This window comes from Onychomys torridus, chromosome 23 (assembly GCF_903995425.1).
Source record: "Onychomys torridus chromosome 23, mOncTor1.1, whole genome shotgun sequence".
Taxonomy (NCBI): domain Eukaryota; kingdom Metazoa; phylum Chordata; class Mammalia; order Rodentia; family Cricetidae; genus Onychomys; species Onychomys torridus.
Genome location: NC_050465.1, coordinates 9444761 through 9472096, shown reverse-complemented (window position 1 = coordinate 9472096; position 27336 = coordinate 9444761). Strand labels below are relative to the sequence as shown.

The following is a 27336-nucleotide window of genomic DNA, read 5'->3' as shown; positions in this document are numbered from 1 at the left end:
TTTGTTCAAGCACACTAGTATCTGACTTTCCCACCCTCTTTCTGGGACTTCTGTGGTCACAACTGAAAGAGAAAATGTAAAATGTTTTAATAATAGGACAGTTTAGTTAGAAAAAGTACTATGATTTAGTATCATTTAGCTGACAGCCAGAAAAATAGAGATTTGTGCTCAATGACTGGAACTAACCTTTTTACTTAAGCACAAACCACACTGTCATTGAAGCAGGGAGAATCACAAAACATAAAGCCAGCAGATCTCTCTTAGAGATTTATCTCATGTTGTGCAATAATCTTTCGTACACCGTGAAGACGTGTTTCTGCCTGATGCACCTTCTGATCAGTTTAAGAAACCTCTTAATGGCCAATAGCTAGGCAGGAGAGAATAGGCAGGACTTCTGGGGAGAAAGAGGAACTCGGGAAGAATCTGATGTGTGTGGATTAAACCAGCAAGACTCGGAGAGAACTGGATCTACAGTACGGAGGAGAAGGTAACAAGGCACATGGCAGAACATAGGTAAATATGAATGGGCTAATTTAAGTTATAAGAGCTATTTGGGAACAAGCCTAAGCTAAGGCCAAGCATTCATAATTAATAAGAAGTTTCCATGTCATTATTTGGGAACTGGAGTTCCAAAGAAAGCCCCACAATAATCTCATTGTTATATTTTGAAGCTAAGAAGGATGGCTTAGCACTTGGGAGTCTGAGAAGGAGGATCATGCGTTTGAGGCCAGCTTGAGATATACAAGTTCCTATCTCAAAAGTCTGTGATTTTTTTTAACCGATAAGATTACACTTTATAGTATAAATTCTTCAGAAGGGTTCTTTCTTTCCTTTGAAAAATTCTTATGATTAGAAAGTAAAAAAAATAGCTCTTACAAAGCTAGGAAACTCTGCTTTAACATATACTAGACAGAATGTCTACATCAAAACCCACTGCTCAGGCTGGGGACATAGCTCAATTAGTAGAATGCTTCCACAGTTTACAGGAAGCCCTTGGCTTGATCTCCAGCACCACACAAACTGGGCTTGTTGGTGAACCATTTACAATCCTAGTCTGTAATCTGAACACTTGGAAGGTAGAAGCAGAAGGATAAGGAGTTCAAAGTTACCATCCATTAACTGGGACAGAAGCATTTTAAATTTTGGGAGTATTTGCATATACAGAATTAAGATCTCATTAGAGCTGGGTGGTGGCACTTGCCTTTAATCCCAGCACTCGGGAGGCAGAGGCAGGCAGATCTCTGAGTTCAAGGCCAGCCTGGTCTACAGAGTGAGTTCCAGGACAGGTAAAGCTACAGAAAAATCCTGTCTTTATAAGCCAAAAAAAAAAAAAAAAAGAAAAGAAAAGAAAAAAAAAATCTCATTAGAAAAAGTACTATGGACCCAAATATGAAACTTGTTTAGGTTTTATCTACACACCTTACACACAGCCTGAAGCTAATTTTTTAACATGTGTGTGTATGTCTACCTGCATATACATGTGTCAATGCCTGTGGAGGCCAGAAGTATGCATCAGATCTGGAGCTGAAGTTACAGAAAGCTGTAAGTTTACAGAGGCTGGAAACTGAACTCCAGACCCCTCACAGAGAGAGCATCAAGTTCTTTTATCTGCTAAGCTACCTCTCCAGCCCCCGAAAGTAATTTCATGAAATTCTTTTGATGTGACGGTGGTTTTAAAAATCTGATTATTTTTTCCTATTTGTTTTACAGCACTGGGGAATCACACATGCTAGGCAGACATTCTACCACAGAACTGCATCTCTATCCCTCTTATTTTACTCTTTATTTTGAAAAATGGTTAGCTCAGGCTAGCCTTGAACTTGTGATCCTTCTGCCTTAGCCCCTAAGTAGCTAGGATCACAGGCTTAGGCACTAGATATGCTGCTGTTGGTTTTATTTTTGCTGAGACAAGGTCTCACACTGTAACTCAGACTAAACTGGAACTATGTAGCCCAGGCTGGCCTCAAACTAGTGGAAATCCTTTTGTCTCAACCTCTTCGGATGAGAGATTATAGGCATAAATCACCACATCCAGTTTTTAAAACAAGGTCTGGTTTGTTTGTTTGTTTGTTTGTTTGTTTGTTTAACTCTTTACTCTTCTGGGGAGACTGACCACCCAGTTCCCAAATAAATCACACATGGAGGCTTATTATTACTTATAAATGCTTGGCCTTTGCTTGGCTTGTTTCTGGCCAGCTTTTCTCAAATCGTCCCGTCTACCTTTGCCTCTGGGCTTTTCCTGCTCTTGCTTCTGCTGTCACCTCACTCTCACCCTACTCCACGGCTGGCTGTGTGCCTGGGTGGCCGGCCCTTCTTTTCTGGGTCCTTGATCTCTCTTGCTCCCAGAGTTCTCCTCCTGTTTATTTATTCTCTCTGCCTGCCAGCCCTGCCTATCCTCTCTCCTGCCTCACTATTGCCATTCAGTTCTTTATTAGACCAACAGGTGTTTTAGACAGGCACAGTAACACAGCTTCAGAGTTAAACAAATGCAACACAAAAGAATGCAACACATCTTTACATCATTAAATAAATGTTCCACAACATAAACAATGTAACACATCTTAAAATAATATTTCACACCAGGGTCTCAGAAGGACCCCATGGTGGCCTCCAATTTATACTCTTCCTGCCTCAGCTCTTGAGTACTGGGATTACAGGCACACACTACCACACATGGCAGAAAGAGTCTGGGAATTTCATGTCTTTCATTTGTTTCTAGAAAGGATTTCATGTATTTGAGGTTGGTCTAGAACTCCCTATGTCGTCAAGGATGACCTTTAACTTCTGATCCACCTGTCTTCACCTCCAGGGAAGTACCTGAATCACAGGTATAGGATACCATACCTGGTTTCACTAAATGCTAGGGGTTAACCAAGGGCTTTGTGACTGGTAGTCAAATATTCTAGCAGCTAAGCTACAGCCCTGCCTGCTCCTTTTAAAAAATAAAATAAAAATAAAAATAAAAATAAAAATAATAAAAATAATAATAATAATAATAATAATGTGGTTTTGGGGATGACAAGGCATTGAGAATGCTAGGAAGGTACTCTACCACTGAGCTACATCCCCAGTGTGTGACTATGTTCTGATACCAGCTCAGGTAAGGAGTTTTTCCATACACAGCATCAGGCTGGCAGTTATTATTTGATACTGAATTTGGATTAGGTATGCTCAGTCTGTAGTAGAGATAGGCAATTCAATAATCCCAGTTCTGGCCGGGCAGTGGTGCATGCCTTTAATCCCAGCAGTCGGGACGCAGAGGCAGGTGGATCTCTGTGAGTTCGAGAACAGCCTAGTCTAGAGAGCGAGTTCCAGGACAGGCTCCAGAAACAACACAGAGAAACCCTGTCTGGAAAAAACAAAACAAAAATAATCCCAATTCTGTTTCACTGACTACTAACCATGTGCAGCACTAGAGACATAAGCATTAGATGCTGGTTCTGTCTGTAAGGAACTGACAGCACGGCTGCTTAGGTGCTGCGTCTCAACAGCTAGCTAGCTAGCTAGCTATTTATTTTTATTTATTTATTTATTCATTCATTCATTCATTCATTCATTTATTTATTTTGAGGCAGCCTCATATTCATTCATTCATTCATTTATTTATTTATTTATTTATTTATTTTGAGGCAGCCTCACTATATAGCTACAGCTGGCCCAGAACTCACTATGTAGAACAAGCTGCCCTCAAACTCAGAGATCTATTTACCTCTGCCTCCTGAATGCTGCAATTAAAGGCATGCACCACCACAACCAGTTAGTTATTTTGGTGTGTGTGGCGGTGCATGAAGGGCTGCATGCACATGTGTATAGAGACTGCTGCACTTCATTCACTTTTATGTAGATGCTAAGGATCAAAACTCAGATCCTCATGCTTGTTCAATAAGCACTATACCAACTGATCCATTCCCGTGGTCACCAGTACTTCTCTGAACCAGGAGCATGTTTGTGATTGCATTCCCTCTGGGCTACGCCTGGCCTGGCGGCCAGAGAGTAGCAGCACCTAACCCTAATTCATCTGTTGTTTAGCAGACACCTTCTGTTCCTCTTGTTGCTCTATATGAATCTTGTCTCAGAGTCTCTCAAGGATACAAAGGCCTATGCAAAACTTGGTTCAGGAAACCCAGGAAACTGTGGTACATGATGAATCAAGGAATTTGCACTTGGCAGTGTATCACTGGGAGCTTCTTTCAGGTTATTTTGAATGTGGAAATCAACTGGCTACACTGTAAATATAGAGAAAAATAAAAATGTCCTGGATGAAGGGAAAAGGTTTCAGTCCTTAGAGATTGGATCCCCCTGAAGCCTCAAAAGGCTAAATTCATTCTTAAGGTGGCCATGTTAGCTATGTTTTCAAGGTCAAACAGAGATATATTTTAGATAGGCAAGTAGTCTTAAAACAACACTTCAGAGACCGACAGAGAACACAGCATTTAAAATGTTTTTCTTTTTCTTTCTTTTTTTTTGGGGGGGAAGGGGTTTCAAGACAGGGTTTTTCTGTGTAGCTTTGCGCCTTTCCTGGAACTCACTTGGTAGCCCAGGCTGTCCTCGAACTCACAAAGATCCGCCTGGCTCTGCCTCCTGAGTGCTGGGATTAAAGGCATGTGCCACCACCGCCCAGCTTTAAAATGTTTTAATAACATAAGTCTTTTAACAACAGTGAGACATGTCTGCTCTTGGCAGCACCAATTTACTTCAAAAAAGGATGATGGGCATCAAAGAACCTCCATCTGGAGTTTGCTTTCCTTGTGGCAAAGTTAGCCGACTAACTGGACGTGCAGGACAGTAACTGCCGAACTTTGCCAAGACAAAGTGGGGCAGTCCTTCAAATTCCTGCTTCATAAAAATGTTTGTCAAATAGTCTAGGTCAAAGACAGATGTTCCAATGATGCAGAGGAACCTTGGGCGACTGTTCAGACAGACAACTGTTTCTATCATTTCTATAGTTTTGGAAGTTGTTTGTTCCACATTTCCTGTATACTCAGGTAATAAACATTATATCCTTCTCAGGTCTCTGATGGGGTTGAAGTTTAGACAGTTATAGTTACAGTTTTCCTTGTTACCACATTCAGAAAAGAAACTCACAAAAGAGGTGTAAAGTGTATAAGGTTGAGAGATATAAAAGCTTAAATTGTTTGTCTAAGAAAATGTTTTAAGGTCTAAAAATACTTTGGGGTTGGAAATACAAGTGAGGATAGAAAGTGAATTAGGGGGGTTGGGGATTTAGCTCAGTGGTAGAGCGCTTGCCTAGCAAGCGCAAGGCCCTGGGTTCAGTCCTCAGCTCCGGTAAAAAAAAAGAAAGTGAATTAGGTACAGAACTTTGGACTCACCAAGATAGATAGACAATAGTTTCTCTGAATTTGCCAAATGAAAATGAACTGGACATTGTGAATGTAATTCTTTGATAACTGTTTTAATTATACATAGTTTAACTGTGTTAAAATCTTCCCTATTTAGACAAAAAAAAAGGGGGGGGGGATGTGGGATATTGGTACACTGTGTGAAGATGTATTGCTGTGAGTGGTATAATAAAAAGCTGAACAGCCAGTAGCTCGGCAGGAGGTACAGGTGGGACTTCCTGGCGGAGAGAGAACTCTGGGAAGAAAGGTGGAGTCATCAGCAGCCATGGAGAGGAAACAGGAGGTACAAGATGAAAGAAAGATAATTCCACATGACAAAACGTAGAGTAATACAAATGGGTTAATTTAAGTTATAAGAGCTAGCTCAGCTGGGTGATGGTGGCACATGCCTTTAATCCCAGCACTCAGGAGGCAGAGCCAGGCAGATCTCTGTGAGTTTGAGGCCAGCCTGGGCTACAGAGAGAGATCCAGGACAAGCACCAAAACAACACAGAGAAACCGTGTCTCAAAAAAAAAAGAAAAAAGAGCTATTTGAGACAAGCCTAAGCTAAAGGCCACCTTTCAAAGTTAGTAAGTCTCTATGTCATTATTTGTGGGCTGGCAGTCAACAAATAAACTTGTTACAAAGGGAGAAATCTCATGGAGCCCCAACCCTAGAAAAATAACTGTAACCAGCCGGACAGTAGTGATACAGAGGCAGGCAGACCTGAGTCTGAGGCCAGCCTGGTCTACACAGTGAGTTCCAGGACAGCAGGGCTGCTACACAGAGAAACCCTGTCTCAAACACACCATCAGGCCAGGCTATGGTGACGCACGCCTTTAATCCCAGCACTTTGAAGGCAGAGGCAGGCGATCTCTGTGAGTTCCAGACCAGCCTGGTCTACAAAGTGAGTTCCAGAACAGCTAGGACTGTTACACAGAGAAACTCTGTTTCAAAAAAATACAAAAAATCTACTTTCAGAGAACAAGAGGTGGATAAACGTAAGATGGTTTAGAGGGGGAGAGGGAAGGGGAAAATAATGAATTATAATCTCAAAAACTTAAAAATATACTTCCAAAGTGAGATTTTTCTTGGTCATTCTGCTACAATTCCAATCCCCTATAATTTGGTTCACACCATTCTCCCATGAGAACCACCTAGTCCTACATACTCCTGGTCTCCTGTAGAGCATGTCAGCTACCTCAAGACAGCCTTTTTTGGGGTCCATTTTTTCTAGTCCCTGACACTCAAGGAATTCATAAACTAAGGTGGAACACTGTGGCGCACACCTTTAATCCCAGCACTCAGAAGGCAGAGGCAGGCAGATCTGTGAGTTCAAGGCCAGCCTGGTTTACATTATGAATTCTAGGACAGCTAGGGTTTTGTAGAGAGACCCCTACTGAGCGTGAGTGAGTGAGAGAGAGAGAGAGAGAGAGAGAGAGAGAGAGAGAATGAATGAATGAATGAATGAATGAATGAATGAATTAGAGGAACAACCAGAAGCCATACTACCATCTTAAAATGGTGGAGAAAGGCAGAATTTTCAAGGACCCCAGGGATCAGGATCGTAGACTATAAAAGGCCATCCAGCATTATATCAGGAGAAAAACTGCCCCATCATACCCTAAAAAATTGTATGCTTTTATCAGCAGTACACAGGTCTTCAAACACAAATGTCTTTTCGAGTTTGATCTCTTGGTAGCATTCAATACTTAATTGAGGTCCATATGTTGAGAGATAGTTTGATAGCACTCTGACACTCCCGAGGCTACCCAATAAAGTTATACTTTGAATCAGAGGGCAGAACCAGTGACTAGCTGACCAGAATTGGCCATAGAGAAGCCAGCAATTTGGACAGAGAAGACACAGGAGACTGGAGTTTGAGCTTCCTTTGGTTCTGGGAGAGGGTCTGGAGCAGGGTATCAGGCCAAAAAGCAAAGTCAGCTAGTTGCTACCTAGCCTCTCTGAGCTAGCAGGTTTTACACTAGCCTTTAACTCCTGAGTTTTATTGATAAATAGAATAAAAGAGACTTAATTTAAACTTAAATATCACAGCTGCAGCCGAGCCAGGTCACTGCCTGAGTGGCCAGTGGGGCACTGAGGGGCTGTGAGGCCACAGACAATAATCAATATAACAGTAGATTCATGTGCAGCCAATAAACCAAACAAACAAACAAACAAACAAACAAAAAAACCATATGGGACTACACAGTTATATACTTAATCTGGACCGTTTTACACATTAAAGGTAATACAACTGACTATTAAATTGAGTTTTCCATCTTAACTTAAACATTTCGTGTTAAGAGCTTTAGGTATCTAGAAAATATCTGAAAAGAAACCGGAGGTGAGGTGGTCCTGGTCTTTAATCCCAGCACTGGGGAGGCACAAGCAGGCAGATTTTTGTGAATTGGGGCAGGCATGGTCTACATATCTATGAGTTCCAAGACTACATGGTAAGGCATTGTCTTTAAAAAAAAAAAAAAAAAAAGGAGGAGGTTAACTAAATAATTTTACACGTTATTCACTCCATACCTCCAGCAAGCATTGTGGCAGTTTCAGTATTTCATGTGTGTGTGTGTGTGTGTGTGTGTGTGTGTGTATAAAAACTTCACAAATTTACACCTGGTTCATGTTGCTTGGGGAGTCAAGGTCCCTGCTTCCTCCAGCCTTTTAAAACACTGGAGAGACAGATGCCACAAACGACTGAAATGTGTAAGCATCACTCCCAAGAGCCAACTTCATCTACGGTGCAGCTGTCAGTAGAAGGAAAAAACATCAAGAGCAATGCCATTCAAGACAGGTACACTTAAAGCAGGTGGCAGGATTCCTTCACAAAGGAGTGGATTTTTGAAGGCAAAGGAGTTCTTTAAAAAATTAATTAAAAATGAAAATGCTAATGCTGTTGGGGGGGGGAGGGGATGAAAGAGAGAATCTTTGGTGGTGGTGGGATATTTTTAGGTCTATTAGCAACCGATGTCTTCGGTAGTAGATTTACATCTCCAAGACAGCTCGCCAGGAAAAACAAAGACCTGTACTCTCTCTCGAGCTTCGGAAGCCAGAGCCAGTTAAAAAACACCACCCACACTGAAGCCAGTATTAGGACGCCAAGAAGTCAAAGTGGGATGCGACTGAATCACTGTCTCCAGCCGCAGAAACAGAAGCGTGGGTCACCTACACAGGCTGCCGAACTCGAAAGACAAAAGATGTGCATCTTGTGGATGCTGGAACACCAGCCACCAACTTGACAGAAGTTAAAGAGCTCGGCTTCTTCACTAGGGCAGGTTACGGCCTAGCTCCGCGGCGTTACCGGTCCGCCCCGGGCCCCGATGTGCCCGCGTCCTGATCGTCCCTCAGGCTTGCTGCCCTCCCGCCCAGATCCGGGAGCCCACGGGCTGGGGCGCACCCCAAGGGCCTCAGAGGCGCCGGAGGCCGCGGCGTTGACGGGTGACCCCGCGCGCGAACCGGGCGCGGAGCGCTGCGGGGAGGCGCGGCCCGCCCCGCTAAACACACCGGCCTCCGCCCCACCGGGCGGCCTCAGGAGCCCGCCCGCGACAGGGTAGGCGCCCGCCCTCCTCACCTGCGTCCATCTTCCCTGTCCGGTCGCCGACTGACCGTAGTGTCGCTCCGACGGACGACTGCGCGACACCGCGACGGGAAGCCGCGGGAGCCAAGCGCGGCGCAGCGGAAGCGCGGGCGTCGCCATCTCGCCGTACGGCGGTGGGGACGCGGGGGCGGGGCCTCGACGCATGTGGTTCCCTGACCGGACCCAAGCGCCCCGCCCCGCGCCGCCACTTCGGAGCAAGCACCCTGCAGCCGGCCCGAGCGGCGCTCGTCCGGCGCAGCCATCTTTCCGTACAGACCGCTCCCCGCGCATGTCTCGGTACGGACTCGCCGCCCGCTGCGGCCGCGACGCTCGCGCCGTGGTCCGGCCGCCCGGGCGCAGCGTGGTGCGGGCGGCAGCGCGCAGCCATCTTGCCGTACGGCTCGGCCGCGGCCCACGTCCCGAGCTGTGTCGCCGCGCTCCCTCGGGGCGGGTCGGACCAGCGGGCGGGCGGCAAGGACCGGAGCCTGGCGGCGCTCACGACCGAGGCCCGCAATGGTGATCTGCTGCGCGGCGGTGAACTGCTCCAACAGGCAGGGCAAAGGCGAGAAGCGCGCTGTCTCCTTCCACAGGTACGCGGCCAGCCTCCGGGTCCGCCACGCCCCCGCCCGGGCCGGGCCCGCGGGGAAACTGAGGCCGCGCGGTGGACCGGGCTTGGGGAACCCGGAGTGGGGGGCCGGCTAGCCGAGCGTAACTGAGGGACGTGGACGGGTCGTGGAGCTTTGTGACCTTGGCCCGGACCGCCGGCTTTGGGGACCAGCGCGGCCATGCCTCGGGTAAAGCGGACCGAGGCCCCCGCCGCCGCCACCTCCAAGCAACCCGCGACGCGACGCACTGATTTGGGCTGGCGCTGCCAGTTTCAGGAGCGTCCTGCAAGGACGCTCTCTCGGGTTAATCCTGCTCTTAGGTTCGGCGGGACAGCCCCGTCTGGAGGTGTGTGGCAGGAGTGCGGCCCGGAGCACGCAGCTCTACTTCCTGCATCCATAGCCCTCATCGCTCTTCCACGGGGGTCCTGCGGCCGGGACACTGGCACTGAACACCTCCCTCATCCTGCATTCCAGCAGAGGCCGGCGGGAGGACCGTGGAAGGAAGGGCTTTCGGGACGGTTCTCGGGTGGCCCCGGGGCGGGCCGCGCCTTCCCAAGGCTCTCCAGACTCCCCCGATTTCAGTTGGTCCTCTCCTGTGATTTTCTACAGGGGTGAACTGCGATTGAAGGGACTCGGCCTTAGAAGCCACTTTGCACATCGTGCCACCTCTGAGGACTTGGTGTTAAAATGTGAAGATGGGCATGGCACGTGCCTGTTGAAAGTTCACAGGGTTCCATTAAGTCTTGGGTCTTTACGGTCTGGTTCAAAACAAAACCTAGTAACGTTAAACAGCCTTGACAAATCACCCAGAATGTTTCCTTAACAATTCCCGTTAAAACGTGTTCCAGAAGTTTTGTTAACAGTTTTCGGAACTGAGGCAGAGTAGCAAGGACTGCTGCTGGCATTTCCGATGGTCTAACCCGGTATGGGGGTGCCCGAATTGGGGGCGGGGAAACTCTTAGGAATCAAGCTCACAAAACATTGAGAAATAAGGTTAGAAGGTCACGTTGCTTAGAATGTCCAGGTCATCCTGTTAGGGCTAGTCTTGGTCCACAGCTGCCTCCTGAGGGCTGGAAGACCTCAGGTGGAGCTCTGGGCAGTTGATCGTGGCCGCCAACCCTACAGATCCTGCCTTAGTAAGTGATCCTTAAATAACTTCATTAGATGAGGGAAGACATTACTAAGTATGTTATTAGATAGGCATCTTTTTTTTTTTTAATTTTCCTGTTATTACATAATAGACAACATAAACTTACCATTTTTATTTTGGGGGTGTTTTGTTTTTGGTGTTTTGAGACAAGGTCTCATTGAATAGCTTTGCTGGCCTACAACTCACTGTTATAGTCTATGCCGGCCTCAGACTTGTGGCCATCCTCCTGCCTCTGCTTCCCAAGTGCTTGGTTATAGGATTATAGGCATGAACTACCAACAACAACTTGTTGCTCTTTTTTTGAGATGGGCTTTCTACATAGCCCTGGCTGTTCTGGGACTCACTATGTAGACCAGGCTGGCCTTGAACTCCCAGAGATCCGCCTGCCTCTGTCTTCCAAGTGCTATACTCCCAGCTCCTTTTCCTTTGTTTCTTTTTTTTTTTTTTTCCGGGACAGAGTTTCAGCTGAAGCTGGCCTTATGTAGCTAAAGATGACGCTGACGTTTCAGTCAGCCCTCTCTCTCTTCCTGAGTACTGGAATTACAGGGATACACTACTGCACCTGGCTCTTGTTTTTTTTTTTTTTTGTTTTTTTAAGAGACACTAAGTTACCCAGGTAGGCCTTGAACTTATTTTATTTTAGTGTAGCCCGGGTACATGTTGAACTTGTGGTCCTCTTACTTGAGAGTAACCAAGATGACTGACTTGCACCGCTAGGCCTGGCTGGAGCTTTGGGGCTTTATGTTAAAGCTGTTCTCTATACCTGTAGCTACTTAAGCCTCAGCTGTGGCTGTTTGGCTGGGCCTCTGAGATATTTCCTGGTTCCTTGCTCCCAGCTCTATCACCTGGCTTCTCATTAAGACTTTAGTATTCTTTATCCTGCTTTTTGGGGTACTGGGTGACTTGGTCAGTGATACACTTGTGAAAGCTGTTTCCTGCTGTCTCTGAGCATCCTTTGTGACAGGGTGATCTGCCACACCCAGGAGGAGTATCCTTCTTTCCTCTCTACCCTATAAACTCAGGGTCCTAAAAGATATACAGTAGGGCTTTCTTGAAGTATGATCCTAATTAGTCATGGAGTCAGATATTGAGGGTGAAAGCTGAAAGATCAGTAATGACCTGCAAGGTGGTCCTGAAATCCTTATGAGTTTTTTTTTTTTTTTTGAGCTGAGGATCGAACCCAGGGCCTTGCGCTTGCTAGGCAAGTGCTCTACCACTGAGCTAAATCCCCAACCTTCCTTTTGAGTTTTTAAGTGGATGACATCGATATGGGTTTAGATGCTTGCAAAAATACTTGATTTGCTTTTATCGATGATAGTTTTAGAGAAAGGCATCTCAGTAATGCTAAGCACTTTGTTATTTGTCCTGCAGGTTCCCCCTAAAGGATTCCAAACGACTGATCCAGTGGTTAAAAGCCGTTCAGAGGGATAATTGGACTCCCACGAAGTACTCGTTCCTCTGTAGTGAGCATTTTACCAAAGACAGTTTCTCCAAGAGACTGGAGGACCAGCATCGCTTGCTGAAGCCCACAGCTGTGCCCTCTATTTTCCACCTGTCGGAGAAGAAGAGGGGGGCTGGAGGCCATGGCCATGCCAGGAGGAAGACCACAGGGACCATGAGAGGCCACACAAGCACGGCGACAGGGAAAGGAACCATTGCTTCCTCACTGCCCTCAAGTGATACCTCCATGGCCAAGCCTGAGACCCGAAAGTTGAAGCGAGCTTCTCCACAGAGTGATTCAAGCCCCGAGGCCACCCCAGGTGCTGTGAGTCAGGAGCAGGGGCAGTCCCTTGAAAGACCTGGACTGGCCGCCCCACTGGCCAGCAGCCGGGAAGAAGCAGAAGTGCCTGCCTCAGAGGCTGACCACCAGAAGGCCTCTTCCTCTGGTGACGCGGGCGGGGCAGACAAGAGCGGCATCTCCATGGACGACTTTACACCCCCAGGATCGGGAGCTTGCAAGTTCATTGGCTCACTTCATTCTTACAGTTTCTCCTCCAAGCACACTCGAGAGAGGCCATCTGTACCCCGTGAGCCCATTGACCGAAAGAGGCCGAAGAGAGATATGGAGCCAAGGTGCAGTGGGAATAGTGTGGCCCAGAGTCCCCCGAGTTCCTCGCTGACAGCAACCCCTCAGAAGGCTTCCCAGAGCCCCTCCGCCCCTCCCACTGATGTGACCCCAAAGCCAGCTGCAGAAGCTGTGCAGAGTGAGCATAGTGATGCCAGCCCCATGTCCATCAACGAGGTCATCCTGTCAGCCTCAGGGGCCTGCAAGCTCATCGACTCACTGCACTCCTACTGCTTCTCGGCTCGCCAGAACAAGAGCCAGGTGTGCTGTCTGCGGGAGCAGGTAGAGAAGAAGAATGGGGAGCTCAGGAGCCTTCGCCAGAGGGTCAGCCGCTCCGACAGCCAGGTTCGCAAGCTGCAGGAGAAGCTGGATGAGCTGAGGAGGGCCAGTCTCCCCTACCTCCCCTACCTCAGTGGCCTGCTGCCCCCCAGCCACGGTCAGTACTTAGCCAGTGTGCTCCCTGCCTTCCATACTCTGACTCCCAAGGGTTTTCCTGCCGTGTGCTTGGTCTCTGTGGGCTACACGTCCCTTGTGATCTCATGAGAGCGCTCATTGGCCAGGGAGCCCAGGGTATAGAGACCTAGTCACAGGAGAGGCCTGTGTACATGAAGACTTGGTATCGTAAGTAGCCAGGCATGGTGGCACATACCTTTATTTAGTCCCAGTACCCAGGAGGCAGAGGTGGGTGGATCTGTGAGTTCGAGGCCAGCCTGTTCTATGTAGTTAGCTCCGGGCTGGCCAGGACTACATGGAGCAGTGGTTCTCAACCACGAATGCTATGCCCCTTTAATTCAGTTAGTTCTTCAGGTAGTGATCCTCAACCATGAATTTATTTCCATTGCTGCTTCATAACTGTCATTTTTCTGCTGTTATGAATCATAATGTAAATATCTGTCTATTCTTTTTTCTTTTTCTCATCCTTGGTTTTTTGAGACAGGGTTTCACTGTGTAGCCATGGCTGTCCTGGAACTCTCTGTAGACCAGGCTGGCCTTGAACTCAGAGATCCACCTGCCTCTGCCTCCCAAGCTCTGGGATTAAAGGCATGCGCCACTACTGCCCTGCATATATCTGTTTTCTGATGGTTTTAGACAGCTTCTGTGAAAGAATCCTTCAACCCCCAAAGGGGTCACAACCCACAGGTTGATAGCCACTGACCTAGAGAAACCCTGTCTCAAAACAAAAATAAAAAATAAAGTCAGCAAGGCAAGGTCTCAGATGCTTGGCTCAAAGGCTTTTCATTGAAGGAGGAAGGATCTTAAGGAAAGTAAAACAGACAGATACTTTTTTTTTGAGCTGGGCTGGGATTTGAGTCAGGGTCTCACTATCTTGCTCTCGCTGTCTTCTATTCTGACTTTCATTCACATCTCACTGTGTAGACCAGGCTGGCCTTGAACTCACAGATCCACTCGCCTGTGCCACTAGAGTGGTAGGATTCAAGTGTTCCACCACCTTCTGGCTGACTAACTCTTTTTCAAGTGTGTAGGAAAGCTGAGTGTGGTCTCTCATACTTGTAATCCCAGGACTGAATGCTGAAGATTGAGTTTTTAAGTCCAGCCTGAGCTACCCAGTGAGATGTGAGTGAAGGTCAGAGAGCTTTCAGGGGCCCCTTCTCATCTTCTCACCAGTTAGTCCCTGAGATCGAACTCAGGGCATCTGGGCAGCAAGTGCCTTCACTGGCTGAGCCATCTTGGTGGCCCTCTTCTATAAAGACTAAGTGCTAGATAAACCAAGTGTTTATTGTATTATGCCTGTCCTTCAAGCACTTGGGGGGCTGAGGCAGGAGGATTACCATTTATCTGAGTTCAAAAAAAAAAAAAAACTTTTTACATACCTCCCAAATTTTATTCTTTGTTGGTGTTTTAAAAATTTGGTGTGTAAGTTTTAAATAGTAATTGGCTATGTTTTACTATTTCTTTAAATTTAATTGTTAAAATTGCATTGATTCTGTGTGTATATGGGGGTCAGGAACGTGTTATGGCACACATACGCAGATCTGAGGACAATCTTGTGGCGTTATTTCTCCTTCTACCACATGGTCCCAGGACTTGAACTCAGGTCATCAGCCTTGGCAGCAAGTGCCTTTCCTTTCTGAGCCCTCTCACCTGGCCCTTTATTTTACTTTTAGAAATTGATTTCTAGGCTGGGCATGGTGGCACATACCTTTAATCCCCAGAACCCAGGAGGTAGAGGCAAGTGGATCTATGAGTTCAAGGCTAGCCTGGTCCACATAGGTCCATGTCAGCCAGGGATGCATGATAGGACTCCAAAAAGAAAAAAAAAAATTATTTGGATTTGTAGGTATTCCTTACAGAGTGAGGATAGTGTGGATAGTGTTCAGTACATGTGGAAAACTTTTCCGGTCACATTTGTCTGTATCAGCATTTGCCAGTACAGGTATGAGGGCCCTGTCTGCTGGAGCAAACCTTCCAGGGCCTTGAACCTGTCGAGACAGTGAAGCCTGTGAGAGTTTCGGTGTGTCCTAGGAAGAGCAGCCCAGTCCGGAGCTGATCTAGGTGTGCTGCCTTTGTAAATTCTCACCCAGAATGCTGCTTTCCTATGCCCAGCTAGTGCTGACGTTTCTGAACCATTAGCCCTGGTTCAGTCTACATTGTTTCCCTTGTTATTATTATATTGTTTCTTTCTCCTTGATTTGGTTTTACTTATTCTGGCTTCTACAAAATTTCCTAACCTAAAGCTGAGGTTGAGGCTGTGAGTCTTTTCTACCTGTGGGCCCATTCTGGATTTGCTTTAGGTTATACTCATTAGTCACCAATACTTTGTCATCTCCTAGAGCTATTTCAATGGTGGTGATGGTTCCGAAGTATAGATAGGTTGGTAGAGGGGAGATATGTTTTGGAGTTATTTTCAGTTTTATTTTAATGAGATTTAATGGTATGTTGTCTTTAAGCCTGCTTTTGAAAAATGTCGAGATTTCCTTGCGGCTGGCACAATGGTTTGACCTCAGGTTGTCACACTTGTCAGCAAGTGTCTTTACTTGTGACTTGAGTTCAGAAGAAGGTGTCCTTCCTCTCCGCTGGCTGCTTCCATTGTTCTCTTCGGGCTGAGACTGCAACCATGGGCCTGGTGGGAGTCAGCAGAGCTCTTGCCTAACTTCTGCTCAGGTCCGAAATCAGCTGATTTCTAGAAAGGTGAGGCACTCTCTTGAACACCCTCCTGCCAGCCTGGAGGTGCCTGTGTCTTCCTGTGCATCTGTCAAGTTACTGGTTGTGGTTAGTCTTTAGAGATAGGATCTCACTATGTAGCCCAGGCTGGCCTTGAACACAAGGCTGTCCTTTAGCCTCCACTTCCCAAGATTACACACCTGAACCACACACTTGCCAGTATCTGTCAACTGTTGCTTTAGATTCCAAAACCTTGTTAGGTGTGTATGTCTTCCTGATGATCACAGAAAACCTTTCTCTCATGTAAAGACCTTTTTTGAAAATTTATTTATTTATTTATTATTTAGAGATTCAGTCTCACTTTGTTTCTCAGGCCTCATTCCAATGTTCTGTTCTGCCTCAACCTCCAGTTCTCTGAGTAGTTGGAGCCTCGAGACTTAAAATCATTGCTTCTAGTTCAAGGCTTCCTCCTCCTTCCTTCCTTTCTCCTCTCTTACAGTGTAGCTAAGTCTAGCCTTGAACTACTGATCCTCCTGCCTTGTACTCCCAAGTGCTGGGAGTACAGGTGTGGGCCACCACACCCACTACCTATTATTTCTATGCCCTTAATATATCACTCTTGTCATGTCGCGTTATTTTACAAATGCATTTTAATTGACTTTAAGAGTTGTTCTATAGAGTACTTTAATCACTTACGATTATCATTATCAATAAGTTGGAAATTTTATTTTTTAATTTGTTAGCCTTTCCCTTTTTGGTTGTTAATATGTTTGGTTTGAAGATGGTCTCACACTACAGCTCTAGCTAGCTAGGAACACAACTATGTAACCCAGGCAGCCTTAAACTCATCCATCCTTCTATTGGCCTCAGTGTTGGTATTGCAAACATGAGCCACTATGCCCAGTCTGTTACTCTGTCTTAAAAACAAACATGTCATTCTGGGTGTGGTAGTACACATGCCTTCAGGACAGGAAGATAAGAAAGTCAAGATTTCAAGACCATACTGGGTTACATGAGACCCCCATCTCAAAAAGGAAAATATGTATATTTATATATTCATTTATATAATATGTGAATGCATTTATATGTAGCATTCATCTTTCTGTGACTGTATAGAGCTGATCAGTTACCATGTATTAGCTCCCCAGGTCAGGTAGTGTAGGGTTTTGGTTTGTACTGCTTGTATTTTTACCTCTTCAAGTAACCATTAAATATTTAATGTTAAAATTAATTCTGCTGGTTACTTTGTTCACCACTGTGTATGTATCCAAGTTTGCCCTTTTTGGAAATATCTAGTGGTTTATAGGATTTTGTGTTTTAGTTTTTAGTTTGTTTGTTTCTTTGTTTTTTTAAAATTTATTAGCAGGGGCCAGAAGAGGACAGTGGATCCCCTGAAGTTAAATGCATGCAGTTGTGAGCGATCAGACATAGGTGCTGGGATTTGAACCAGTGACCTCCAGAAGAGCAAGTGCTCCTAGTCACCTAGCCATATCTTTAGCCCTTTGTTTTTGAGAAGGTTCTCACTGCTTGTCTAGAACTTGTTAGATAGAGCTTGTCTGGCCTCCAGTTCACAGAGATCCACCTGCCGCTGCCTCCTGAGTACTGGGATTAAAGGCGTGCGCCATCAAGCCCAGTACCTGGTAATTTATTTTATTTTAAGTTCACGTTGTAGTGCAGTTTTGAGAGAGGGCCAGTTCGATTGACGGGTTTGTTTTTGTCTTCCCTTGAATGTAAACGCAGCTCTTTGGTCTGATTTGAAGGAATTGGACTGTGCTGCCTCTTGCACCAGTTCTACTCTGGTTGCCTAGCCACAACTTGCCCTTCTTCCAGAGTAGTAAGAGTTCTTTTGGCCTTGAGCGTGTAGAGCGTTGCCTGTTGATCCTGCCGGTGGTCCTGTCACTCTTGTGTGTTCTCGGACCTAAAAGCTCGGGTTTTCAAATGTGGAATTCTGTTGTTTCTCATTCTGTCTTGTGTGTTGGAAAAGGATGGGATGGTCTTAGGCAGCGTTACTCAGTGGGGTAGAGGATTGCCCTCTGCTGTGTAGAGAGACCATGCTGCCTGGAGACACAGGAAGTGGCAGACAGGCACTGGCTGGGGCCTGAGAAGGAAAGCAGTGTCTTAGGGGAGGACGGTCCCTCCTCACCCCCTGGAGCCAAGGCCTGGGACAGGCTGCTGAGGGGAATTGGGCTTATGATGCTTTCAGGTACCGGCCCAGGGCTCCAAACAGGACCCAGCCTAAAATTGAGGTGTGAGATCAGAGTGTGTGAAGGACTGGGTGAGGGTTTGAGCTGGCTTCACCCATTTCCAGAAGGGGTTAAGAGGGAAAGGGGCTCTGGGCTGTGTGGAAAGGGTGGCTGTTTGTCTCCAGGCTCACTGGGGTTGTGGGGTAGTGTAGATGTGAGCATTGACAAGGTCAGGGACAGTTGCTTTTTTAAAAACCAGTTAGCCTTGAGGGGGAATAGTAAGTGGACAGTAGCCTAGAGGGCTGTGGCCTAGGTGAGAGGCCTGCTTTTCAGTGGTGAGGCCCCTGTACGGAAGGCCCTGGGGAGGTGTGAGACTTACAGCCCAGCAGCCTGGAAGTTGGATGCATGTGAACAGGGGTCAAGCAGTCTCTGGCTGTGTCTCTACTCCCAGGCCTAGGAGGCTGCGGGAAAGCAGGAAGTTCTGGAAGTTCTGGGGAGAGGACTCCCTTGTACCCAGGCCTGCCAGCACACCTGCTGTTGGTTTCTTGCTATGACTAGTCTCTGCTTAGATGGTTCCTTCACTGGAGGAGGATTGCCTTGGTCCCTTCTTAGGTTGAAGTGAAGAGGGCTATTGATAAGTTTGTTCGTTAATCTTTATTAGCCAGGCCCTTTACTCATGAACAGTTAGGCCAAATGGAGCATCTGGGCTTGAGGCTGGATCAGACTGCCCTCCTTAAGTATGGCAGATTCTCCTGGAACAGGATGCTTTTCCTCCAGCTTCTCAGACCCTGACTTCAAGTTGGTTCCCAGAAAATGTCTGCAGTTGTCAGGGGCCTATCAGGGTAACGTTTTCTGTCATTGCCTGCTTGTCCCTCCTGACTGCCCCTGCTCATCTTACAATTATTAGTGTTCTGGTTTTCTACATTTTATCGTGTGTGTGTGTGTGTGTGTGTGTGTGTGTGTGTGTGTGTGTGAGAGAGAGAGAGAGAGAGAGAGAGAGAAGAGAGGAGGAGAGGAGAAGGAGGGAGGGAGGGAGGGAGAGATTGTGTGTGTGTGTGTGTGTGTGTGTGTTGGCACTTGCATACCACAGTGCATGTGTGGAAATCAGAAGACAATTATTAGGAGTCAGTTCCCAATCTACCTAGTTTTCAAGGCAGGATGTCTCTTGTTTCTGCCATTCTGCATACTCCAGGGCAGCTGACTGAAGGGCTTCTTGTCTCCTATCCCATTGTGCACACTCACACTCTCTCACTCTCTCTCTCTCTCTCTCTCTCTCTCTCTCTCTCTCTCTCTCACACACACACACACACACACACACACACACACACACACACAGTAAGCTAGGCTGACTGACTACTGAGATTACAATTGTGCCACCACACACAGTTTTTTGTTTTTTGGTTGGTTGTTTTTGTTTGTTTGTTTTTTAGTGTGGGTTCTAGCAGGCAAACTCTGGCTGTCCCTTTCAAGGCAAGCATTTTACTGATTGGTGAATCTCCAGCTCTCAGGCAGGCCCATCTGTAATTAGGTTGTTCTCTCCCTTTTGTTGAGTTGTATAAGCTTTTTGTGTAGTTCAGATATGTCTTGCATGAGTTGGTATTTCACAAAGATAAAGTTTCTCCCGATCTGATCTGTCTGTTCTCTTAACAGTGGGTTTTGGCAGAGTGGAAGTTTCTCTCTTGGTTGGTTGGTTGGTTGGTTGGTTGGTGAGGCGCCAGTGATTGAGCCAGTGGCTTTGCGTTTGCCACGCACATGCTACCCCCAGCAATGTCCCCAGCCATGGAAGTTTTTAATTTCATTTTTTATTCATTTTATTTTATATGTATGGTGTTTTGCCTGCATGTATGTCTGTGCATGCCTAGTGCCCACCAGGGCCAGAAGAGGGCATTGGATCTCTGGAACTGGAGTTACAAACAGTTGTGAGCCACCATTGTGGTGCCAGGAACTAAACCCAGCTCTTCTGAAAGACAGCCAGTGTTCTTAACCACTGGGCCAGCTCCAGCCCAAGGCTTCAGTTTGAATGAAGTCAGTCTGTTTCTGAAATCTGGAAGTTCTGCTGCTCAGCACTACCCCCTTCCCACCCCGAAACAGGGACGAAAGAGACAGTTTGTTATACAAATCCAGGCCTGTGGAAACCAGGGTAAATGTTCCTTACAACCTATCCTTCATTTTGTCTTAGAAGTGTGTATGAGATGGTGGACTGGAAATCCCACCCTTCTGGCTTGGCAGGGTTCCTTGCCTGTAGACCATTACTATGGTAGGTGTTTGCCAAGGACTGTTTTGGTCTTTCTTTAGAGATCAGGGTCAAATCTGTACTACTGCATCCTGTTAAGTACTGATTTTGTCAGTCTAAAAGGGCTCATCAAAGGTAGGGCTCCAAGTGCAGCTTAGTGGGAGGCCATGCTCATGCGGGAGGGCTGCCTGGAGTGTGAGGCTAGTCTGGGGGTTTAGAAGACCCCATGAAAAGGACAGGTTCTCAACTTACTTTGGTTTTTATTTAGTTTCATTTTGGCTTTTTGTTTGTTTGTGTTATTTTTCTATTTTTCCCTGAGAAAGGAGCTCTTCCTTATCTGAACTGAGTGGGCTGCCAGAAGCTCATTCTTTCTTATCAATTTCTTCTTATGTGGGTCATGCTTTTGTTATGACTTGTAAAAGCTCTTAGCTGAATCAAGGTTACCTAGATGTTCTCTGTATCCTCCAGGAGTTTTACAGCTTTGTATTTTTACATTTGAGTCTGTGGCCCAAGGTAATCACTGCTGTCGCATTGTAGTAAGACCGGAAGTGGAATGCTTTACCAGCTTTGCTCTTAGTGTGGTGTTAACTATTTCAGATGCCCCGACCCTCCCCACGTGTTCTGTACAACCATTCTGTCACTGTCTCCTGAGTATCTGGTGGCACTCTGCCAGGCCCGGGCTGCATCTCTAGATCAAGGTGCCTCTTCATTATCTACGTTCTGTGCTATCATTTACCTAGTTTGGTACTTTCCCTCAAAACCTATGCATAGTTTATGAACATTAAGATGGCTGTGCAGGTAAAGGTACTTATTGCCGAGGCCGAAGGTACTTGTTGCCAAGGCTGATGACTTGAGTTTCATCCCTAGACCCTGCAGGTGGAAAGGAGAAAACAGACTTCCATAAGTAGTCCCCGATTTCCAGTTGTGCACTGGGGCACGCAGGTGCTCATGGACATACGCACATATGACACTAAGTAAGTAAATATTTAAAATGCGTGCATAAATATTTCCTTAGATTTATACCTAATACTCCCTTTTAATGCAAATGTGAATTTTATTTTAGGTTTAATTATAAAATTCCAGTTGTTTATTGGTAGCACATGTATACATAACACTGTATCCTAAACCCTTGCTATAATATAATTGCACATTATTCCCAGAAGTTTTCTGTAGATTCCCTGAGTTTCTACAGTCAGATAATTGATGGGCAAGGACACTTTTATTTTGGCTTCCCAATCTGTGTTTTTATTTCTCCTTCTTACTCTGTATATTTCCTTTTCTTCTCTTGTACTAGCTGGGACTTCCGGGACAATGCTAAAAAGCAGTGGCCATAAGCAGCATCTTTGTATTGGTCCTGAGCTTAGCGAGAAAGCTCCTGGCTTCTCCCCACCCACACATGTTATTGTGATACAATAAGAAATATTCTGGCACAGAGCTCCTTTGGAACTGCGTGTTAGGGATGAGAACAGCATCTTCTGTTGAGGCCTGCCAGTCACACCTGAGTTTGTGCTAATGTGTTCTGTCCTTGACAGGTAAGGCAGGTCACCACAGGAACCAACCGTGTGATTGGACGGATGGAAGTGAGGTTGGATGCAAGTGAGGGTGGGGACCAGAGACTGATGATTTGATCACCCCTGCCTCTGTAATGAGTCCAGAAAGACGTTCCTAGAGCTGGGCTGGCAAATATGCGGAGGTCCTGAGAAGGTGGCATGCTGAGTAGGGCAGTGAGGCTAGGCACCCACCTCTAGCCTTGCTGATGTTTGCGTCTGGTTGTTTCTTGTTCTAGGAGGTTATCTTTTTTTAGCTACTATCCTATGAATTTGAGAATAACATGCAGTTCGTTGTTGGATAGAGCAGTCATAAATGTCAGTTATGGCCCTCCGTCACTGATGTTTACTTCCCTTGTTGGATCTGCCCGTTTCTGGCAGAGGTCATTGCTGTCTGCTTTTCCAACATTCCTGTCATCTTTGTCCCATAATATCAGTGCTCTGCTGTTAAGAACTCACTCACCTTAAAGTCTGGTTCCTTCACTTCTGTGACCATTGAGACTTATTTTTATGGAATACCCTCTTATGCCTGGTAGTTTAGTCTTGATGCCTCTGTAGACCAGGCTGTCCTGGAACTTACCCATAGACCAGGCTGGCCTGGAGCTCAGAGATCCGCCTGCCCCTGCCCACTAAGCGCTGGGATTAAAGGCTTCCTCCATCACCACCTTTTAAGAAGCTCATTTGGCTTCTAAGTGTTGGCACAACATGTCTTTTTCCCTTGCTTTTCCTATGCAGTCACATAAACCTTGAGCTTGACTTTCTGCCTCAGCCTCTGGAGTGTGAGGCAAAAAGATACAAGTTCAAAGTCAATCTGAACTACATAGTAAAACCTTATCTCAAAAAAGAAGAAAAAAAAGGTTAAGAAAATCAGAGCCCTAACTAGGGTTCGACCCTAAGTGTGGCAAAAAGAGAAGAGAGACTTTATCTTGCATCCATTACTCTTGATTCTTTTTTTTTTTTAATTTGGATTTGAGTTTCTAACCTAAGGTCTATTTGGAATACATTTCCTCAATTTTTATTTGAAAAAGAGTTCTTCTTTGCCTCTGAAGAGCGATTTCACTGGCTTCAGAATTAGAAGCATTTTTAAATTATTTTTATGTTGTGTGTGTAGCATGTCACACGCATGTGGAAGTAAGTCAGAGGACAGCTTACAGTTGGTCCCAGGGATCAAGCTGGGTTGCCAGGCTTGGTAACAGGCACTTTTTACCTACTGGCCCGTCTCTGAAGCCCTTGTTTCATTTCAGGGTTTCATGATGTTAGGTGGTGTGCTAGAAATGATGAGCCCAAGGAATGGGGATAAAAATAGGGTTTTTGTTTTGTTTTGTTTTGATAAAGAATAGCTCCCTGAGGGGAAATGACTACTTTAGAGCAGTTAAGAGAAGTCTCCTGGGCTGGTCATATTTGAGTGGGTAAGAGGAGGGTTGTCTTGTTGGTAGTAAATCTTATAACACCACTTGTTTCCTGACACTAGTTAGGTGCTAATTGTTTGTATAAAACATCATAAGTCCTCCCTTTGAAAAGTTTTTATTACATTTATTTTTAAATTGTATACGTGTATATGCACAGCAGCACACATGTGGAGGTCTAAGGACAACTTGTAGGATTCAGTTCTTTTTTTTTACCATGTGGGTCCCAGAGATTGAACTCAGGTCATCAGGCTTGGCAGCAAGCACCTTGCCTCACTGAACCATCTCAATGACCCCACAAAAATCTTTTTTGTTTTTTGGTTTTTGTTTGTTTGTTTGTTTTTCGAGACAGGGTTTCTCTGTGTAGCTTTGCGCCTATCCTGGAACTCACTCTGTAGCCCAGACTGGCCTCGAACTCACAGAGATCCTCCTGCCTCTGCCTCCCGAGTGCTGGGATTAAAGGCATGCACCACCGCCGCCGGCCAAAACCTTTTTTTATTCAAAACTATTAACTTTTTATCAGAAAGGTTTCTGGACATACAACCTTTTCTATCTCTTTCCCACACTTGTTTCTTTCTGTCATACTTTCGTTTATAAAATCCCTGGTAGAATGTAAGCTCTTCTTTTGCAGTAACAAAGCTGGACTCAGGCCACATCTGATCACTTTTTGTTTTTACAGAAAAAGGTCTTGCTAAAAGGTAAACAAACAACTGTTAGTGGCTAAAATTTTTAATATCTAACCTAAGTAATCTGGTGGCTTGTTTGCTTTGGTTTTCTTTGGAGGCAGGGCTTCTCTATGTAACAGTCCTGGCTGTCCTGAAACTTGTTCTAAAGACCAGGCTGGCCTTGAACTCACAAAGATCTGCCTGTTTGAGATCCACCTGCGTGCCAGAATTAAAGGTATATGCTACCACCACCGGGCTTGGCATTGTTTTTCTTTTCTTTTTTCTTTCTTTTTTTGGGTTTTTCTTTTTTTTTAAATTAATTTATTTATTATATATACAGTGTTCTGTCTACATGTGTCCCTGAAGGCCAGAAGAAGGCACCAGATCTCATTACAGATGGTTGTGAACCACCATGTGGTTGTTGGGAATTGAACTCAGGACCTCTGGAAGAGCAGTCGGTGCTCTTAACCACTGAGCCATCTCTCCAGCCCTTTTTTTGGTTTTTCAAGACAGGGTTTCTCTGTAGCTTTGGAGTCTGTCTTGGACTAGCTCTGTAGACCAGGCTGGCCTCGAACTCACAGAGATCTACCTGCCTCTGCCTCCCTAGTGCTGGGATTACAGGCGTGCACCACCACCACCCGGCTCATTTATTCATTTATTTGGGTTTGTTTTGTTTTGTTTTGTTTTTTTGTTTGTTTGTTTGTTTTGGTTTTTCAAGACAGGGTTTCTTTGTGTAGCTTTGCACCTTTCCTGGAACTCACTTGGTAGCCCAGGCTGGCCTCGAACTCACAGAGCTCCTCCTGCCTCTGCCTCTAGAATGCTGGGATTACAGGCGTGTGCCACCACCGCCACCTCCCGGCGGCATTGTTTTTATAGTGCTAAATTAACCCTTTATTCTTACAAACTTAAAATAACTAATTTTCAGATTTAAAACTTTTTTTTTAGATTTAGTTGTTTCATGTGTATGAGTTTTGCCTATACGTAAGTATGTTCACCAGACTCAGAAGTCAGAGAAGGGGGTTACCACTCTGAGAGGTCAGAGGAGGGGCTTGGACACCCTGGGACTAGGGTTACTAATGGTCGTGAAACACCATGTCGGTGCGGGAAAGCAAACCTGGGTCCTCTACAAGAGCAACAAACGCTCTTCACTATTTCATCAATTAAACACCTTACAAATTAAAAGGAGTTAGGACTAAGCTTATATGTGTTCTTTCTATTCACAGGACCCTTTGAATTCAATCCTTTTATGGGGACTTTGTCTCATAAACACATCACATAACATGTATCTAAAGGAGAATAAAAAATGACACCAAGTGACAGACTCAGACAAGAGCAGGACCAGGGAAGCAGCTACGTGAAAGCGCTGTGACACTCCGCAACTCAGAACAGGCTGGAGATGTGGCTCAGTGGAAAGTGTGCCTAGAATGTAAAAGGCCTGGGTTCAGTGTCCAGCTTGGAATAAATGGGCCAGGTCCTGGTGGCACGTGGTCTGTAATGCCAGCACTTGTGAAGTGGAGGCAGGAGGATCACAAGTCCAAGGTTATCCACTTAGTGAGTTCAAGGTCAGCCTGGGCTGCATGAGACCCTATTTCCAAAAAGGGGGAATTGGGGAGGGTGTAGAAGGGCAGGGAGGAGAGACTGCATTTAGTCAGTGTACCCTTAACAGAATCTCAGAGACACAGGTTAACTTAAACAGTGAGAGGGGCCATATGATGCCAGAAAGGTCAGGGGTCAAGCTTGTTACACAGACTAAGGTTAAAGAAATGATCTCATTGGTGTTGGTAGAAAATATTTAGAGAGGTAGTCATCCAGGTTCCTTATGAGTTCAGAGGGAGCTCTGCTGAAGCAGAGAAGGAAGAAGGAGGAGAAATAAGTGGGAGGTGGACATGGGATTTTTTTTCCCCTTGACTTTTCATGGTAAAACAAAATAAAACAAAACAAAAAAAAACCTCATGGGCTTCCTGGATTACTGGAGCAGAGTTATTAAGGCAAAGGGTGGCTGACGTTTGATAAGCCAGAGATTGAGCAGGGGCTAACGTAAAAGAAACTGGTGAGCGGGGGTGGTGGCCCATACCTTTAATGCCTGCATTGGAGAGGCAGAGGATCTTTGTTGAATTTGAGGCCAGCCTGGTCTACAAAATGAGTTCCAGGACAGCCAGGGCTGTTGTTACACAGAGAAACCCTGTCTCAATAATAATAATTGTCTGGTGAGACACATATGATATCCCTCTCAGATCTGAGGATCCTATAACAAGGCCATGAAGGTTTGGATATAAAGAGTCTTGAGTCCTACACTATGGCAAAAGAGACCTAGTTGAAGAATACAGTTACAGTGCCATTAAGTGGCCAGCAGTCTTGGTCTAGGTGTGAATTTAAAGACCAGATTTTGTTACAGAGGAAAGAAAGGTTAGTTTTGTTTTGTTTTTCCTTTTTCAGAGTCTGGGGGTCAAACTTAGCTAGTTTGGAAGTGGATCAGAGGAGATAGAGGACACAAGGCCTACCATAACTCCTCCTGGGGGTGGCGGGGGCAGGGTTTGCCCTGAAAGCCCTTTTAGTGTATTGGACCTCTTCCCATGTGGCAGGTTGAGACCCTACTTCACCACACTGACTCCTAAACACCCTGAGTGAAGAAATGGCCTTGCAGTCCTCAGATAAAATGTGCTTTCACGCCACAGCTAAACCCATCTAGTTGGTAGGGCCACCAATGAGCTATTAGAGAAAGGGGAACTCACTGTCCTGGAGAAGTGAGAGCCTGGCTACCTGAAGGAGTCTGTCAGGAAGGGGAATAGCAGGTGCAAATATGGCAGCCACATGGTTTGCTGCCTCCCACTCAGCCTGTGGAGAAGGCCAGGGCTGGAAAGGAATGAGGGAAAGCGGTCTGAGTCCTTACAGTGTGTGGACTCACTTGTACAAGCTGTCACACCCTACGTCATGTGTTGAGTGTGGAGAAGGCTCCCAGAAGGAAGTAGCCCCTTTCTCTTGTGGTGTGGGGTGAAAGGAACTCTAGTTCATACCTTTGGGATGGCAGCATTGTGACTCTTGAGTCTGGACCTGGTCAGCAGGGCTGGGGCAGGAATATGGCTGAGTAATTAATGTCCTCCCAAATACCCGCTTACCTCTGAGAGGTGGTGTAGTGTATCAGAGGGCAGGAACTGAAGAGATGGGCGTGCCTAACCGTTAGACAGTGCTTGATTTCTGCAGTGGCTGGAGGTGCTCTGTACACGCCTGTCTTTGTCTTTAGTTTCTCCAGAACCTCTAGCACACTCCATTGCTCCCGACACTCTTTCTGCTGTGAGCACTGTGGATGGAAAGAGGTGTAGGGAGCAGCTGCCTGTAATGACAGGTTGACCTCAGACTTAGAGTGACCTGTGTTTCTGAGCCCTGACCTTCGCAACTGTTTGTGACCTTTTTTTACAACGCCTCTTGGGTGAAA

General features: G+C 46.0%; 2 protein-coding genes across 4 annotated transcripts in view; one reads left to right on the top strand and one right to left on the bottom strand.

The window, feature by feature from the left end:
* Atg4b (autophagy related 4B cysteine peptidase) overlaps nucleotides 1-9038 on the bottom strand; it is a 33598-nt gene extending 24560 nt beyond the window's left edge. The window contains exon 1 of one of the 2 annotated variants that reach the window (XM_036172823.1): nucleotides 8921-9038. In XM_036172823.1, coding sequence (XP_036028716.1) covers nucleotides 8921-8930 — 10 coding nt within the window. In that variant the 5' untranslated portion in view covers nucleotides 8931-9038. Of the gene's footprint in view, nucleotides 1-8518; nucleotides 8541-8920 lie in introns of those variants that run through there. The other variant, XM_036172825.1, reaches the window with a different exon arrangement.
* A 273-nt stretch (nucleotides 9039-9311) lies between these two features.
* The window catches only part of Thap4 (THAP domain containing 4), a 40623-nt gene continuing 22598 nt past the window's right edge, over nucleotides 9312-27336 (top strand). Inside the window, exons 1-2 of one of the 2 annotated variants that reach the window (XM_036172821.1) lie at nucleotides 9312-9516; nucleotides 12053-13182. In XM_036172821.1, the coding sequence (XP_036028714.1) occupies nucleotides 9440-9516; nucleotides 12053-13182 (1207 nt within the window). In that variant the 5' untranslated portion in view covers nucleotides 9312-9439. The remainder of the gene's footprint in view (nucleotides 9517-12052; nucleotides 13183-27336) is intronic. The other variant, XM_036172820.1, reaches the window with a different exon arrangement.